At 38.9% G+C, this 16,053-nt stretch overlaps 1 protein-coding gene across 2 annotated transcripts in view; it reads right to left on the reverse strand.

Annotated features, from left to right (window-relative positions):
- LOC120540315 (constitutive coactivator of PPAR-gamma-like protein 1) overlaps positions 1-16,053 on the reverse strand; it is an 88,990-nt gene that overhangs the window by 18,441 nt on the left and 54,496 nt on the right. For both annotated transcript variants that reach the window (XM_039770967.1, XM_039770966.1), the window contains exons 12-15: positions 13,993-14,107; positions 13,623-13,832; positions 13,288-13,462; positions 12,379-12,517 (exon numbers count right to left, since the gene is read on the reverse strand). In XM_039770967.1, coding sequence (XP_039626901.1) covers positions 12,379-12,517; positions 13,288-13,462; positions 13,623-13,832; positions 13,993-14,107 — 639 coding nt within the window. The remainder of the gene's footprint in view (positions 1-12,378; positions 12,518-13,287; positions 13,463-13,622; positions 13,833-13,992; positions 14,108-16,053) is intronic.

A 16,053-nucleotide genomic window follows, 5' to 3' on the forward strand; every position in this document is an offset into this window, starting at 1 on the left:
AGTATTTAGTAGAAGCACCCTTTTGAGCACAGCCATGAGTCTTCTTGAGAAAGATGCAACAAGTTTTTCACACCTGGATTTGGGAATCCTCTGCCATTCCTCCTTGCAAATCCTCTCCAGTTCTGTCAGGTTGGATGGTAAACATTGGTGGACAGCAATTTTTAGGTCTCTCCAGAGATGCTCAATTGGGTTTAAGTCAGGGCTCTGGCTGGGCCATTCAAGAACAGTCACAGAGTTGTTGTGAAGCCACTCCTTCGTTATTTTAGCTGTGTGCTTAGGGTCATTGTCTTGTTGGAAGGTAAACCTTCGGCCCAGTCTGAGGTCCTTAGCACTCTGGAGAAGGTTTTTGTCCAGGATATCCCTGTACTTGGCCGCATTCATCTTTCCCTCGACTGCAACCAGTCGTCCTGTCCCTGCAACTGAAAAACACCCCCACAGCATGATGCTGCCACCGCCATGCTTCACTGTGGGGACTGTATTAGACAAGTGATGAGCAGTGCCTGGCTGTCTCCACACACTGAGAAGAGGAAAGACACATGACAGCCCGCATGGAGTTTGCTAAAAGACACCTGAAGGACTCTGAGATTGTGAGAAATAAGATTCTCTGGTCTGATGAGACCAAGATAGAACGTTTTGGCCTTAATTCTAAGCGGTATGTGTGGAGACAATGGAAGTGCTGGGAAGGAAGAAGACCACGCAAGTCCGGGTGTGCAGCCAGCACTTCTGCCACACAGGCGAGTGTCGGTGGAGAAGTGTCGGGAAGCACCTGGAGCCCATCCAGGCATGTATAAAAGGGGCCGCCTCACTCCATATGATGACTGGAATCAGGTGGAAGTGGACAAGAGTCTTGCTGGAGATGAGTGGAGGCGGCCTGAGGAAGAGAGGCCTGAACTTTGAGGGGACTGGTGCTGAGGCACTGGATTGTGCACAGACTTGTAAATATTAGGATAAATAAAATGTGTGTGTTAGGTGATCAAACGTTGTCCGTCCGTCCGTCCGTGTCCGGGGCTTGTTCCACAATATATGTATACATACATGTGTGTTATTGCAAGCATTTGGTATGTCATCGAATAAAGCGTAGAAAGTGTATAAAAAAAGTATTCTGCAATGATATTCTAAAATGGCCAGAAGACATTTGTTTGAGCCCCTCAAAAAGATTATAAATAATCAGATTAGAGTGATTTTTTCGAAGTGGCTGTTTTCTTTAATATCAGATTAGAGCGATTTTTTCAAAGTGGCTGTTTTCTTTAATTAGGATCTCCAATTGTGCAATCAGTCATTTGGCCTATTTAAAAGGAGAAACGCAGACACTCTGCCATTTGGTATTATTATTATGTGTCCCACACTAAACATGAACAAGGGAGAACAAAGGAGAGGGTTGTCTAACAAATGCTCGACCATCTTTAAGCTACTTGATGTTCCTGTGACAATAGTTGAAAATATCATTAAGAAATTTAAGGTCCATGGGACTGTAGTCAACCTCCCTGGACACAGCTGCAAGAGGAAAATCAACCCAAGAATAGGTAGAAGGCGGATAGTAAGAATGGTAAACAAAAAGCCAAGGACAACTTCCAAAGAGATAAGCTGAACTATAAGGTCAAGGTCCATCAATATCTGATTGCATCATCTGTCACTTTTTGAGTCGCAGTGGGCTCAATGGAAGAAGGCCCAGAAGGACTCCACTGTTAAAAGAAAAACAAAAAAGCCATACTAGAAATTGCTAAAATGCATATTGACAAGCCACAATGTTTCTAGGAAAATGTTCTTTGGAAAGCTGAGACAAAAATTTAGTTTTTTGGCAAGTCACATGAGCTCTATGCCCAAAGATAAAAAAAAAAAAAAAGATTTTAAAGAAAAGAACATCATACCTACCGTGAAACATGGAGGAGGTTTGTTTATGTTTCTGGGCTGCTTTGCTGCGTCTGGCACCATATGCCTTGAGCCAGTACAGAGAAAAATTAAATCTCAAGACTATCAAGATATTGTTCAGTGAAATGTACTGCCCAGTGTCAGAAAGTTCTGTCTTAGTTGCAGGCAATGGATCCTCAAGCAGGATGATGACCCAAAACAAACTGCTAAAAGCACCCAATAATGGCTAAGAACAAAACATTGGGTCACTCTGAAATGGTCTACTTTCAGCCCTGATTTGAATCCTATTGAACATCCATCTAGGAAGAGAACTGAAACAAGCAGTCTGGAGTAGGCACACTTCAAACCTGACACAGCTGAAGCAGTTTGCTCAGGAACAATGGGCTAGACTACCTGTTGACAGGTCCAGAAATCTCACTGAGAGCTAAAGGATCACTTGTTTGCAGTGCTTGCCTCTAAAGACTGTTCAAAAAACATTAGGTTAAGTGTCCCATTATTTTTGTCCATGCCATTTTCAGTGTTATAATTTAACATATTCTGTTGAATGAAAACTCTAAAGCAGCCTAATTTTTGTTAAATACAGAATAACCAACAATCGGTGCCAATTATGTTTGTCAGTTTTAAGTTATTTCAGTGACAAATGTGCAAATTTGCCAAGAATGTATGTGTACATAATTTGTATACATATATATAGGTTTCTTAGGGAGTTGTAGGTACAAGTAAAAATATTCTGTAAGTTTTTACTTTTCCCTAAATCTGCAATTAATCAAGTTTAAGAGGTCTGAGTGGGGTTCTGCCGGAAGGTCTCTGCCCAGTGGGACATGCCTGGAGCAGTCCTAATGGGAGCCGCCCAGGGGGCATTCTTATGACATACCCAAAACTACCCTATTCTGGATATAGCAATCTAATGATGCTGTTGGAAAGATGGGGGTTGTGGGTTGAAAGGGAATGATGGTTGAGGGGGGTTGGTCTCCAATCCCACTCCTACTTCAGATACTGTGTGTAATACTTAAGTCTATCTGAATTACTATGTGGGTTTGGTTGGGGGGATTAAGGGTAGGTCACGTTTCTTTATTATTATTTACTGTATAACTGCTATTTTTGGTTTGGTTTGCTTGAAGGGGAAGTTTGGGTGGGGGTTTACATTTTAATCATCTGAAGGGTCTGTGGGAAGAGAAGGGGAAAAAACACATAATTTTGACAGGATTCACATTTTGCCTTTTATATCACCTTGCATACTTTCTATCTTCTCCTCCATCTGATCTCTTCATTCCCAAATCAACCACTGTATCCTGGAATGCCTTAGGTTTAGGAAGAAATGTGTTTCAATTCTTGACTATCTATGGTATCAAACCGCAGATGTGGCACAGAATACACCCACACTATCCAATAAAAGGATCAACACCAATGTGTGTACTTCTGTGATATCCAAGAAACATGAGGTGGCAATTCTTATTTGTTGTAGTCTTAATATGAAGGCTTTTCAAACAGGCTCTGATAAATTTGAAAGATTCTGTTTTCAAATTACTGAAACAAGATCCAAAAAAATCTCTCTTTGCTCTATCTACTAGCCAACTCCATATAATAATACATTTGTACCTTACAAATAGTTTGATTTGAAATTCATTGAACTTGGGTAAAATGTTTATCAGGAGCTAAATCCAGAAAGCTCTTTGCTTTATGAAAATAGATCAGCTATTGCTACCATTAAAATCAAGACAGGAATGATCACCTACAACCTTCCACAAATTAACAAAAGATTCAATGAATTCTACTCAGAATTATTGCATGAGAACTCTATGTCCTTCATCATTGATATTTAGACCTTTTCTCAACATAATTAATCATCTTAAACTGACAGAGAAGGATGTTGCTATACTAGTTTTCCAAAACCTGATAGACAAATTAAAAGTAGCTGTGGTTGTTTGCCAAATCCTGACAGGCTCTCTGCACAGTTTCCCATCCTACTAGAATCTCATGTCAACACAAATTCTTCAGATGGTGAATTACACCTTATCCGACACTCATTCTCTTTGATTCTAAAGCAAATAAAAGACCCTACAGAATGTTACACTTACAGGCTAATATCCTTACCATAAGGCAAACTTTTAGCAAACATACATTCTGAGCAGGACAAGTTTCATCCATACCCGACATGCAGCAGATGACCTCTGCTGAATTGTACATGTTATTGATGTATTCCATTACAACCTCCCCTAACAGCTATTTTGGCTTTGGACACACACACAAAGATTATAGTCATGTGTCCTGGAACTTTTTATGGTAGGTTATAGGTTCTATTGGAAATGGTGAGTACAGTAATCCCTCGCTATATCGTGCTTCGACTTTTGCGGCTTCACTCCATTATGGATTTTAAATGTAAGCATATCTAAATATATATCACGGATTTTTCACTGGTTCGCAGATTTCTGCGGACAATGGGTCTTTTAATTTATGGTACATGCTTCCTCAGTTTGGTTGCCCAGTTGATTTTGTACAAGGGACGCTATTGGTGGATGGCTGAGAAGCTACCCAATCAGAGCATGTATTACATATCAAATAAAACTCCTCAATGATATAAGATATGCTTCCCGCGCACTGCTCTCTCTTCTCACTCTCTCTGAGAAATACAGGCAGATACTTATCCATCATGCAATACCATCAGGGAGACGTATGATTAGCCCTATTATCTGCGCTTGACGGAGCGGGTGTGAGCAGAGGGGCTGTTTGCTTAGAAGATACGGACGCGCCTGTAAAAAAAATGCTGAAAGGCTACCTTCACATTGATCCCTTCACTGCGCCACTTTATCACGGTGCTTGCATACTTAAAAGCGCAACAGCCCTATTGATTTTTGATTGTTTACTTCACTCTCTCTCTGATATTCTCTGCTCCTGACGGCGCACCTTGAAGAGGAAGATATGTTTGCATTCTTTTAATTGTGAGAAAGAACTGTCATCTCTGTCTTGTCATGGAGCACAGTTTAAACTTTTGACTAAAGGGTGTTACTTCATGTCTAGAGGGCTCTAATAATGTTAAAAAACGTATTTAGAAGGTCGTAAACAGGTTTTCAATGCTCTAACTGCGAAAATATTAGATTTATAAATAAAGAATCCTACTTCTTGGAAATCCATTTGTCTGTCTGGAGCGGATCAACCGCGATAAACAAGGGTTTACTGTATAACTATGCGGAGAATATTTATAAACTGTGTGGGAGAGTTTCTAAGAGCTTAAAATATATAAAAATAACCATACAAACATATGGTCTCTACTTCGCGGATTTTCACCTATCGCGGGGGGTTCTGGAACGCAACCCCCGCGATCGAGGAGGGATTACTGTACTTTTTAAATATGGTGAAAACTTTATATAACTCCCATTCAGCTATAGTTCTCCTGTGGTTTATCTGTAAAGCATTTTAAGCTTCCTAGCCTATAGTTACTTCGATCTGCCAGACTGTTACATAACAAGGTAATACTTGCATTTTCCAGTACTTCAGAATTGCCCCAGTGCACAATGTCTTCCTAAAAATGTGTGTCAAAGGTTTATATATGTACTCACTAACTTCCATAACCACTCCAGGATAATTATTCTCTGGTCCATGTGTTTAATTTCTGCCTATTTAATCTAAGCAGTACGTCTACCTCTACAATGTCTAAGTCACTTCCTACCTCCTCAAGCAGTTCCCCTTACCACTTCCTCACAAGTAAAGACGTTATAAAAATGCACTATTTCACTGTCTGCATGTTTTAATTAGCCTTTATTATTCTTGATACACTTAACATTCTCCTTGATTACTGTTTTACTACTAAAATACAGAAAGAATTTCTGTGGGTCATCTCTCACATTATCTGCAACTTTCTTCTCTAACTGCCTTTTAGCTTCCCTAATATCCTTGTTATAATGGTTGCTCTCATGCTCTCACACACCCAATGGTTAGTCCTGGTGTTATTAATGTTATAAGCCTCATACATTTTTTTGCAGCTTCTTTTCATATAATTATTAACCCACTAAGGAATTTTTTTTAATTTCCTACTAATTTCAAATTTACCTTCTACGACTTTGAGTTCAAAAATATTATACTAGCTTACTAAGCTTCAAAAAAAAAAAAAAACAACAAATCACCAGCAAAAACAGCTTAGGTTTGTACACCCAACTACTGACCTCCTCCCAGAGATGCTATGTCATGGTATTGTCTCTGGATTCTTTTTGTCTATTATGTTTTGCTCAAATACTAGGCGTTTTTATGTTCTTGAAAGTGCCCAATTATTTCAGATTTTACATCCTCTGTTTTCTCCATAAAGATTCCAGTTTTCCTCACTACACCTTCATTTAACACTAGAATTACCAAAGCCTATGAAAAAACTTGTAAATCTGACAGACCTTAAATCCCTTTGCACCTCTCCATCAGCATCTTTTCTACCAATAAAGACAAGCAGCCTGCTATTCCATCCCCCCCCACCGCCGCAGAACGTACACAAAGTTCTCCCAGCTCATGTCTTGATTATCTGGGAGTGAACTGCTGGAGTTTTAGAGTGGAAATAATAGATCGTTATTTGGAACACATGCATTTCATGTGTGTTCCGTTTGTACAATAATCTGTTTAAATAAATTGTTAAAACAGAAACGTTTTTCATATTTTAGTAATAAATGACAACATTTAGGCATAAACTATATAATGTGTGAAGCCTGAAGTCCAAAGAACAAATAAACACTTTCACAAAAGATTCAAGGATGATACGACTGCTTCTGTGGTGTAGCGGTCAGATTTGTTGACTTGTAATCAAGAGTCCCCGGTTCGATCCTGACTGTCTCCTATATTTACCGTTTTCAGTAGTAAGCTGGTCTTATTGTTAATATTATACATAATGTACACATATATTTGGTTTGCGTCAGTAACAGCCACTGTACATTTACAGGACTTGTAAAAGTTAGTTTTTTTTGTCACTTATTCTCTCAGTCACAATCACGATACATACTACTGCCACCCACGGGGATCTGACGCTGTTCATTTTTATTTGAAACTAGGAATAAATGTAGATTTGAGTGGTGTTTTGAGACAACGGAAATGGACATTCTCTGATCTGGATAGATAAAAGCTGACACACAAACGCTGGTGAATCTGCCTTCTTCATAACTCACTGTCATTTGATTTTTAAAAATTTTTTATTCAGTTTTATTGAGTGTTCCTGCTCACGGTGAATTAGTATGCGCCTTATGATCCATGATGTCAAAGCCGCACTGACAAAGAAAAAAACAGAGACATAGGTATATATGATAATTGGAATTATTCATTTTATGACCTGTATAGTACATTTTGGAAAACATTGTGGCAAGGATGCAACATTCATATTCATTCGCATAACATCTTGCGGTTGTAATTAGTGACCACATGTTTCTCATGTTCCCAAATCCACCCCCCCCAATCTGGCTAGTCCCCACATGTTGCAGTATGCTATTTCTTTTGTACTCCAGGACATGCAAAGGAAAGAATAGTACAGATAGTTCAGTTCAGCGCTATATGCAATCATCAGATTTAAATGTTAACAGTTCACACACTCGCAAGGACCGTCCTTCCTACATGTACCTGTTGCAATGTACACACTTCTTTCTATGCTGTGGTTTCTATTACACACTTGAAAGAAAGAGACAATATGTGTGACATTTTGAAGAATTAATTTTATGACCTGAATAGTACCAATCAGAAAACATCATCTCACTAATGGAGTATTAATTGAAAACAAATAGCATCAGATCGGGTGTGAATTTATGCTGGTGTTGTTAGTTAGAGTCAGATCAAGAGGGGCACAAATGGTGGAGAGTGTGATCATGATTGAGAGAAAAAAAGGTAACTTTTACAAGTACCAAAATTTATACCCACTGTACCACAGATTTGTCTCTTTCTTTTTTGCCCGGTGCTGCATTGATGTTATGCACCAGCAGGTGTGAGCCTATTCAGTGCAAACAGGAACGTGCAGGAGGCCGGTTGCTGTGTGCTATAATAAGCTTGACCTGGCGGCCATCAGCGCACATGTACTGTGCAAGGCATTTATGGGGTTCACTGAGAAAAGAACAGTGTTCCTGACTTATTTTGCAGAGGAACTTCGGCGTCGCATCTTACTAGAAAGGGTGAGGGAAAAAGAAGGAAAGTAAATTGAGTTAGTATCAGATGCCTTTTCAATTTAATAGGAACCAAAGCATAGAGAGAAGTGTGTACATTGCAACAGGTACAAAAGTCGCAAATGTAGGAAGGATGGTCCTTGCGTGTGTGGGAAGTGTTAACATTTGAATCTGATGATTGCATAAAGCGCTGAACTGACCTCTCTGTACTATTCTTTCCTTTGCATGTCCTGGAGTACAAAAGAAATAGCATACAGCAACATGTGGGGAATGGCAACAAAACAACATGCGAAATACGTGATCACTAATTACAACCGCAAGATGTTATGCGAATGAATATGAATAATGTTTCATCCGTGCCACAATGTTTTCTGAGATGTACTATACAGGTCATAAAATGAATAATTCCAAATATCATATATACCTATGTCTCTGTTTTTTTTTGTCAATGTTCCTTTGACATCATGGATCATAAGGTACATACTAATTGGGGGAATGGCAGTAGTATGTATTGTGACTGAGAGAATAAGAGTGAAAAAATAAAATGCTAACTTTTACAAGTACTATAATCCCGAAGGTTGCCGGTTCAAATCCCTGTCACTGACAAAAGAGATACTACTCTGCTGGGCCCTTGAGCCAGGCCCTCAACCTTCAATTTCTCCAGGGGTGCTGTACAATGGCTGACCCTGCGCTCTGACCCCAAGGGGTATGTGAAAACTAACAAATTCCTAACACGAGAAATTGTATAAAGCGAAATAAAGAACAAAAAAAAAACCAAAAAACAAATGTATACGTGTACTGTATAATATTAACAACAAGAGCAGCTCACTACTGAAAACAGTAAATATAGGAGGACAGTCAGGTTCGAACTGTGGACTCTTGATTACAAGACAACAATTCTTACCGCTTCACCGCAGAAGCTGTTGTATCATCCTTAACCCTTTTGTGAAAATGTTTATTTGATCGTTGGACTTAAGGCTTTGTAAGGCATTATGTAATTTTTCATACTTTAGTAATAAATGACAAAATGTAGGCAAAAATGTTTCTGTTTTAACAATGTGTTTACACAGATTATTGTAGAAACAGAACACACATGAAATGCATATGTTACAAATAATGATCTATTATTTCCACTCTAAAACTCCTGCACTTCACTCACAGATAATCAAGACATGAGCTGGGAGAACTTTGTACACATTCTAAGGTGGTGGGGGGGATGGAACAGCAGGCTGCTTGTCTTTATTGGCACATTTACAGGACAAAAGACACTAGCGGAATGGACGCCATGGTGGCACAGTGGTAGTGCTGCTGCCTTGCAGTAAGGAGACCTGGGTTCACTTCCCAGGTCCTCCCTGCGTGGGTTTCCTCCAGGTGCTCCGGTTTCCTCCCACAGTCCAAAGACATGCAGGTTAGGTGTATTGGCGATTGTAAATTGTCCGTAGTTTGTGGTGTTTGTGTGTGTGTGTGCCCTGCCCGGTGTTTGTCTCCTGCCTTGCGCCCTGTGTTGGCTGGGTTTGGCTCCAGCAGACCATCAGCAGACCCTGTAGTTAGGATATAGCGGGTTGGATAATGGATGGAAGGCACTAGCGGAGAGGTGTGAAGGGATTTAAGGTGGGCTGGATTTACAAGTTTTTTCGTAGGCTATGGTAATTCTAGTATTAAGTCAGAAAAGGTTTTTTTCACTCAGCACAACAGCTGCTAAGTTAGCACTAATATCCCAGTGGAAGAGAACAGTTTCTATCCTTTACCTACTGAAAAGCTTTCTTAACTTGGCTTATCTTGAATTTTCAGCTGCAAGGATTAACTGGTTATCACAAGTTAATCCTAACACTTGGTAAGAATTAATACTACTATAACATGCCCAGATAACTGAAAATCAATCCTTCCACAAATACAAAAACTGATTAATCTTTAAAGATGAAGAGATGGGGGTGTTTCTATTTTTTCCCCTGCTGAAATTCAGCAAACAACTTTAACTTTGAATTTTTTTTTCCTCTAGGGCAGTTTTTCTTGAAGGAGGTTGAGTTGGGGGTGCAACAGAAGGAGGACTGCTTTTTAATCTACACTTTCGGCTTTTCAATTTTGTGTTAAAATGTCGTATACTATATTGAAGCAGGTTATACAGTTGGGTCCATAAATATTTGGACAGAGACAACTTTTTTCTAATTTTGGTTCTGTACGTTACCACAATGAATTGTAAATGAAACAACTCAGATGCAGTTGAAGTGCAGACTTTCAGCTTTAATTCAGTAGGGGGAACAAAATGATTGCATAAAAATGTGAGGCAACTAAAGTATTTTTTTAACACAATCCCTTCATTTCAGGGGCTCAAAAGTAATTGGACAATTGACTCAAAGGCTATTTCATGGGCAGGTGTGTTCAAGTCTGTCGTTATGTCTTATCAATTAAGCAGATAAAAGGCCTGGAGTTGATTTGAGGTGTGGTGCTTGCATGTGGAAGATTTTGCTGTGAACAGACAACATGCAGTCAAAGGAGCTCTCCATGCAGGTGAAAGAAGCCATCCTTAAGGTGTGAAAACAGAAAAAACCCATCCGAGAAATTGCTACAATATTACGAGTGGCAAAATCTACAGTTTGGTACATCCTGAGAAAGAAAGCAAGCACTGGTGAACTCAGCAACGCAAAAAGACCTGGACGTCCATGGAAGACAACAGTGGTGGATGATCGCAGAATCATTTCCATGGTGAAGAGAAACCCCTTCACAACAGCCAACCAAGTGAACAACACTCTCCAGGAGGTCGGTGTATCGATATCCAAGTCTACCATAAAGAGAAGACTGCATGAAAGTAAATACAGAGGGTGAACTGCAAGGTGCAAGCCTCAAGAATAAGAAAGGCTAGATTGGACTTTCCTAAAGAACATCTAAAAAAGTCAGCACAGTTCTGGAAAAATATTCTTTGGACAGATGAAACCAAGATCAACCTCTACCGGAATAATGGCAAGAAAATAGTATGGAGAAGGCGTGGAACAGCTCATTATCCAAAGCATACCACATCATCTGTAAAACACGGTGAAGGCAGTATGATGGCTTGGGCGTGCATGGCTGCCAGTGCCACTGGGACACTAGTGTTTATTGATGATGTGACACAGGACAGAAGCAGCCGAATGAATTCTGAGGTGTTCAGAGACATACTGTCTGCTCAAATCCAGCTAAATGCAGTGAAATTGATTGGGCAGCGTTTCATGATACAGATGGACAATGACCCAAAACATATAGCCAAAGCAACCCTGGAGTTTATTAAAGCAAAGAAGTGGAAAATTCTTGAATGGCCAAGTCAGTCACCTGATCTTAACCAAACTGAATATGCATTTCACTTGTTGAAGACTAAACGTTAGACAGAAAGGCCCACAAATAAACAGCAACTGAAAGCCGCTGCAGTAAAGGCCTGGCAGAGCATTAAAAAGGAGGAAACCCAGCATCTGGTGATGTCCGTGAGTTCAAGACTTCAGGCTGTCATTGCCAGCAAAGGGTTTTCAAGCAAGTATTTTATTTCCAGTTATTTAATTTGTCCAATTACTTTTGAGCCCCTGAAATAAAGGGATTGTGTTAAAAAATACTTTAGTTCCCTTACATTTTTATGCAATCTTTTGGTTCAGCCCACTGAATTAAAGCTGAAAGTCTGCATTTCAGCAGCATCTGAGTTATTTCATTTAAAATTCATTGTGGTAATGTACAGAACCAAAATTAGAAAAAAGTTGTCTCTGTCCAAATATTTATGGACCTAACTGTATATTTATCAGGTTTATTGTACCCAACTTTCTTGGTAGTAGACATCTTGAATAATAAAATTTTTACCCCAAAAAAATATTAAGATGCCAAATAAGGTTTTAACATTTAAAGTTCTCTCCACGAGAGGTTGGGGAAGCCAGCAGGAGGCACTTACCCTGTGGTCTGAATTTGGATCCAAATGCTGCAGTGCAGTGAAGGGGACACTGTGCTAAAAAAATGTCATTGTCATTTAGATGAGATGTACAATCAAGGTCCTGCCTCTATGCAGTCATAAAAGATCCCTGGTCACGCTTCATAAAGAGTAGGGTGTATCCTAATGTCCAAGCTAAATTGCCCACCATGCCTAGTCATTCTGGCCCCCTAATCATCCTCTAACTGGCTCTCTCTTTTATCACTTCACCTATTAAATGCTAATCTGTGGCGAGTGTACTGGCACAAAAATGACTGCTGTCACATCATCCAGGTGGATGCTGCACACAAGTGGTGGTTAAAGTGGCTTCCCACTCACTGAAACGTTTTTTGAGTAGTGAAAAAAGCTCTATAAAAATGTAAGGAATTATTATTAGATACCAGGATATTCACAATAATCAGTTGGCAAATTTACCCCTAGTTACCTGGAAGGAAAATGGAAACAAGTGCTTACCCTCTGCTTGGCCCGCCAACAGAAACAACCTGGATAGGAAATGTTCCCCTCCCTCGTCCACGCTTGCTGCCAGCCCATTGTCCAACAACAGTGCCAGCAATTTCAAGTTTTCCTCCTTGAGAAGGAATAGCCTGGACACCTAAGAGGAGGTAACAGAAGAATATTTCAAGTTCAGTGTTAATCATAGGCTCTTCATATCCCATTTTTACATCTAATGTTTCTTTTCATGTGGAAGTATATGAATAGTAAAATACACTCCAGTTTCATAATTAATTGCTATACAGTTAAATAAACTACTATGCCATAACTTAATAAACACAGCAAACTATCCAGTTTTCCTTAAATCATCCAATTTTCCTTAAAAGAAAATTAAAAATCAAAATGCATCAACTTTTTAAGAGGTTATCCTATGTTATATGGTATAGTAAAATATATGTAGAATTTCAGAATATATAAGTAAGTTGGTTCTGCACCAACCCAGCAATCAACATCAATGACCTCTAAGCTGATATAAAGTTATCAAAAACAAATATAGCAACTATTTATTTTGTTTCATAATATGTGTACTTAAAACTCACTGTCAGAATAATTCTGATTAGCCTTACTTTACAATGATTACACGTCAGCTGTACAAACGCTGATAAATCTGTGTATCAATTTCAAAACGTATGAGTGATCCTGTTTTTGCCTTTTTCAGTCTTTTCTGTGTCTGAATATACAGATTTCCATGCTTCCAACCCCAGCATGCTAATGCAAACTTCTTTTCTTGCATCATTTTTTCTTGAGGGATGCAATAATCCAGTTCTCGGCAGAATATTTTCCTACACTCTTACATTTTGTAAAAACTAGATGCAACTAAATGAACACTTCTACATAATCAGGACTGCTGGTTATTTATGTTAAACTTACCAGGTAGTCCTCTTCCTCGACTTGGGTGTAGAGGCATTGGGGGAACTGGGTAGAGGTTTCCTGGGTAGAACTGCATTCCAGGTGGTGGAAATGGAACAGCATGAACTGGACGGGAAAGATTCAACCCCTCCAGAATGCTCTGGCGCATTTTGTCTACTTTTGCAACCTGATCGGCCTAGAAACAACCAGCCGAAAAAAAGAAAATGTTAGCACCAGGCATGTAACTTGGCGACAGCACTGGCCATACAAAGTCAGCAAATATCACAAATTATGACCTTACAAAACAAGTAAACAACTACACTAGCATAGTAAAAGTCTGCCTTTCAGAAACCTACCTGACCATCACAGAGGTCAATTAAGGGAGCTTTATCCCTGTTGGCTCTTATAAGTTTGCTTTGTAGGAGTTTGCCATCAAAGTACATCCATGGACAGCAGTGCTCCCAAGGGATAGGCTGCCCACAAACATCATTAGCAAGAAGAGCCATATCAACACCGCTCATGAACAGAGCGGCCAGCTGAATACCCCGAGGATCAAGGCTGTCGATCTAGGGTGGGGGGGAAAAAAAAAAACAGTCTGGGTAAGTTTTTATATCTAAACTATACCACAACAAATGATCAACACATTGTGTTGTGATACACTGGCATAGATTGGTCTACACAATTTTGAAACCAGCATACAAAGGAAAACACAAAGCATAAATGTACCTTCAGTTCCTGCAGCTGGTCAGGTTCATAGAGTTTAGGAGAAACTGCTTGGGCTAAGAAAGCATCGAGCTCATGGCGACGCAGGATTCTCATTCCTGGCCACTGTAGCATGAACCTGGAAGAGGTAAAAACCACAATTTGGAAACTGCAGCAACAACTGGTATGTGTGTGTTTTTGATGGTACTGCTACTGTTCATTATAACATTTCTTGAGTTTTGGTAAAAAGTTAAATTCCCCACTTAGAAAGAAAAAACGTTTTCTTTCTTTCTTTCTTTTTGAAATGTCATGTGTCCACTTGTCAGCACTCAATCCTGACAAACCAAATTATGAGGCATGATACACTTAAAAGATAAAATGTTTTGATATTAACATTGTTTTATGGCTGACATCTTGGTTCACAAAGGCAAAAATATTAGATAGATACTTTATTACAATGCTTATACTGAAAAACATGCAACTTGATCAAAAATGAAAGAAAAAAAACTGATTCTGAAAACTCAGCAGCAGTTCCAAATACTGCAATGATATAAAAAAAATAAAGTGGTGTGAATGGTGTCAAAAAGTACACACAAATAATTTTGTCAAAGAATCTCTGATCTTAATTTCAACAATACTGAGATGATCTAATTTAACAGAAGTACAATGAAAAAATAATATCTTGCAGTTATTTGCGCATTATTTAATTAAACTTTGTATTTCCTTGTGTACAAAAAGTTAGTTACTTGATCATTTCATTTCGAGTGCACCCAAACAGGTGCAAATGATTAAATCATTATTGCTAAGTAACTTAGATTGTCATGACTTATATAAACATTAGAACCCTGCATTACAGTTTAGTTTTAGCAACCAAGGTCATGAAGCTATATTATATCAAAACAAAAAGACCTATTTGAGGTCCTCAGTAGAAAGACAGTTGACGTCTAGGAGTCTGTGAAGGATTAAATAGCCATCTATCTCAGTGCAGTTTGTTGTTAACCACTCCACTATGCAATAATTATCAACAAATTAAGACAATTTTACACCACTAGTAATATATCCAGGCTATATCACCTCGCCCAATTCACGACTTGAGGCGACCGAAAAAACCTCCAAGAACCCCAAGATAACATCAAATGATTTACAGACAAGGTCCTTCCTCCATTACTTACAAAGTTCATGAGCTAACCGTCCAAATGAGACTGCACAACTTTGCCTACGAGGAAGGTCAGGAAGGAATAAATCACCATTCTTTAAAAGGAATACAGATGTATGGCTAAAGTTTGCAACACAACACCTCAGTGAAGAAAAGGACTGCTGTAACACTGTGATCTATGTGGATAAGTCAAAAGGTGGAGCAGCTTGGCTACAATGTCAGATGTCATGTTTGGTGAAAACAAAAAACTGCCTTTAACCAAAAGAACGTCAGGCTAGCTGTAAACTATAAAGGTGGACGCATAAAGGTCTTGGGTCTATATATCTGACAGCTTGCCATCAAAGAATCATGAATTTGGCTCATAAAAGTGACCAGTCTAATACCCACCAAGAATTCATATCTTCTTATTCTATTTAATTCTTTTCCTTAAAGACAATTTTGTATTGTGATTAGTGCTATGTGATATTCACATCATTTCATGGTACCATTGCCAATTGGGTTGAGGATAGAAAGATGCTTGTGGATTCTAAATAATTCGCTTACTCTACTCATGTACTGCAGAAAGCATCTGTTATGGTGTATAAAATCTACATCTTATTCTGTATAATATTTTGCTCAATCCCAACAACATGAATTCAGATGTAGGAGGCATTATAATAAAAAAGACATATCCTCTTCCTTGTACCTCACTTTTATAACAGTTGTTCATAGCTTAGTGCTAATTTGATTTACAGCCTGGGAAAGGAAACCTGAGCTATCGATTACTTTATGGATGGACATCTAGAACAACAGTTTGGTTTACAGCCCGGGAAAAGAAGAACTACTGACACCTCAGAATACATTAAAGGTTTTGTTGTTTGGGAAAACAGACAGTGAATTAATTCATGAGGTGCATGTGTTGTGAAACCAATTTCATAATAAATATTCCT

The sequence above is a fragment of the Polypterus senegalus genome, chromosome 12 (genome assembly GCF_016835505.1).
Source record: "Polypterus senegalus isolate Bchr_013 chromosome 12, ASM1683550v1, whole genome shotgun sequence".
NCBI classification, from domain to species: domain Eukaryota; kingdom Metazoa; phylum Chordata; class Cladistia; order Polypteriformes; family Polypteridae; genus Polypterus; species Polypterus senegalus.